This window comes from Laetiporus sulphureus (genome assembly GCF_001632365.1).
Source record: "Laetiporus sulphureus 93-53 unplaced genomic scaffold LAESUscaffold_81, whole genome shotgun sequence".
In the NCBI taxonomy this organism is placed as follows: Eukaryota; Fungi; Basidiomycota; class Agaricomycetes; order Polyporales; family Laetiporaceae; genus Laetiporus; species Laetiporus sulphureus.
Window position 1 is genome coordinate 1 of NW_024468590.1, and position 2,424 is coordinate 2,424.

At 58.4% G+C, this 2,424-nt stretch overlaps 1 protein-coding gene across 1 annotated transcript; it reads right to left on the reverse strand.

Annotated features, from left to right (window-relative positions):
• Positions 1 to 371: 371 nt before the first annotated feature.
• On the reverse strand, positions 372 to 2,337 carry LAESUDRAFT_764585 (uncharacterized protein; the record flags this gene model as incomplete). The annotated part of the gene is made up of 7 exons (XM_040913467.1): positions 372 to 706; positions 774 to 934; positions 1,163 to 1,307; positions 1,360 to 1,609; positions 1,665 to 1,745; positions 1,812 to 2,121; positions 2,180 to 2,337. The coding sequence occupies 7 exons, from the start codon at positions 2,335 to 2,337 to the stop codon at positions 372 to 374; spliced, it is 1,440 nt and encodes a 479-aa protein (XP_040758187.1).
• Between the last annotated feature and the right edge of the window lie 87 nt (positions 2,338 to 2,424).

Below are 2,424 nucleotides of genomic sequence, written 5' to 3' on the forward strand. Positions count from 1 at the left end.
TAACGATCGTATACGGATCACGGACCTTTCATTCGAATTTACGCATTTTCAACGTGTTTTATCACACATCGGTTACGACATCTTATCATACCAAGTCATTGATTATCAATGGTCAGTCAGTTGAAGTGATTGCTTCACCGCTTCTATCTATGTTCACACATTCAAATGTCTCATGATTCATGAAATAACAGCTGGCATTGTTGTATGGAAAGATATAGAAGACTCTATGCCATGTAATCAGGTGTTGAAGTAGTGGCAGGCAAATTTCGTAGCACATGAAAATGCGGACAAACTGAGGGACAGAGAAGGCAGGAGCTGCCCCGATCGGGGCACGAAACGCAGGCCCGATAAATATGTATCTACTATAAGTATCAGGCAGGTGCACTGTTCGGGTTTGGCATGAGCGGAGGAGGGAGCGTCGGGAAAACTGCAGTAGACATGTTCGCGTGGTGAATGAACGTGGTACGACCGGGAGCGGGCTTGAGCATGGACGAGGCAAAGCTCGAGAAAGATTGGGAGGGCGGAAGCAGAGGCTGGACAAGGACCAGCTGGCGGCTTTCATCCGCGATGAGGTGCGATAGCTTCATGCGCACGTCAGTGGAGTGGACCTCAACGGTGCTGAGATAGTGATTGAGTTCACCCCCATGCATCCTGGATGATGCCTGGATGATGCAGAAGCGTGCGTCGGCCTCATCGCAAGCGGCCTCTGCACGCTCAGCACGCGTCTCCTACTCGAGGATGGTCTTGATCGCAGACTCGGGGGGTGGTTGCACCTGGCCGTTCACGGGGAGAGCCGTTGGAGGCGCTAGAGGGTGAGTTGTCGCTACCGCAGCATGTTGCGGCTAGCGAGGATGAGGGCTGGTTGAGACTGGCAACGAGCCGCTCTGCCTTTTGTGGGCATTGTTTGGTCTCAAAGAGCTCCTGGTGCAGGAGTCTATCTCATGGAGGGCGTCAGAGAGGTGCGCGGTTGGGTGCACAAGCCGTCCGTTTGCACGTTCGCTTGTGGTGTATGACTCCCGGCGGCGGGCCGAGGAAGAGGATGCGTGGATGGTAAGCATATGCGCCGTGGGGAGCCGCACGACGCACTGAGAAAGGAACTCACATAGGTGCATATGTGCCCTCGGGTCGGTTCGCATAGCAAATTTGCTCGCAACTGGCCTACAAGTCGCCGGGCGTCTTAACGTATTGAGAGAGGTGTTCGTTCATCTGCACGAAACCGAAGTCGGGTGAGAATGGTAAAGAGCGACGCGCACATAGAGGCACAAGGGTCAGCGACACTTCTGTCCAGGCCAGCGCTCCCACCGCAACTAGCAGCAGTGGCCACATCCTCACCACAGCAAAAGCAACAGATTCACTCACATCGGCTAATGTCCGCCTCCCCGGCTCCTGCACCGAATCCGTCCCCTCCCGGCGTATTGGCCGCGCTGCTGCTCGTCGAAAGCGATGATGCTGACATCGACGGTCGCACGCTGCGCCCGCTTGCGACGCCGTACATAGCATGTCCGTGCTGTCCGTGACTGTCGTCCACCACGCCGTACGCAAAGTCCGCCTGCGACGGGTTGAAGCCGTATGTGTCAACCGAAGGCAGCTGGATCATGCTGCGTACACGCTGGATCCCGCCTGGATGTTCGTCCGGCTGAGGCGAGCTCTATGGATGCTCGGACCCGGCCGACAAGGGCGAAGTCGGCAGATGGCGCTGGGTGGTCGAACGAGGGGGAAACGTCTGGAAGGTAAGTGCATGCACCCTGGGGCGACGCGCAATATCGGGCGATTGCGACTCATCTGGGGCACCAGTCCCAGAATCTCCTGACAACCCGTCCTCCTCCTGTGGTGTCACCGTCGCCGGGTCGCCATCTCTTGCGTGCGTCCGCGCGCTCGTGAGCCGTGAAGATCAGACGAGGGAGTGGGCGGCGGATGGGGCAGGCCTGCGTGATTAGCTCACCGCGTTGGGGCAGGGAAGCCGTGATAGTAAAACACGCGCGCGTGGGCTCCTGGTCGCTGAAGAAGGGTGAGAAGAAGGGCGATCCGTAGAGCACGGATGTGCGATGCTTCGCGTGGGCCCGTGCGCGGGTCTTCGAGGTCGGCAGATGGCGCTGAATGGTGCAAATAAGGGGGAAATGTCTGGACGGTGAGTGTATTGTGCCCTCGGGCGACGTGCGCAAGAGCGATTGGGACTCACCGGGGCACCCCTCCCACAATATCCTTCCATCTGCCCTCCTCCTGCGGTGTCGCCGCCACCGGACCGCCGTCTCCTGCATGCGTGGATGTGCTTGTGAGCTGTGCTGATCCGGCGAGGTAGTGGGCAGCGGATGGGGCAAGGATGCACAATCGGCGCATCGTGTTGTGCGTGGGAAAGATGGTCGTGGTGAACACTGAACGCGGCGCGGTTCGCATGCCGTAGTGGTGAAGCCCGCGCGGGCGAGT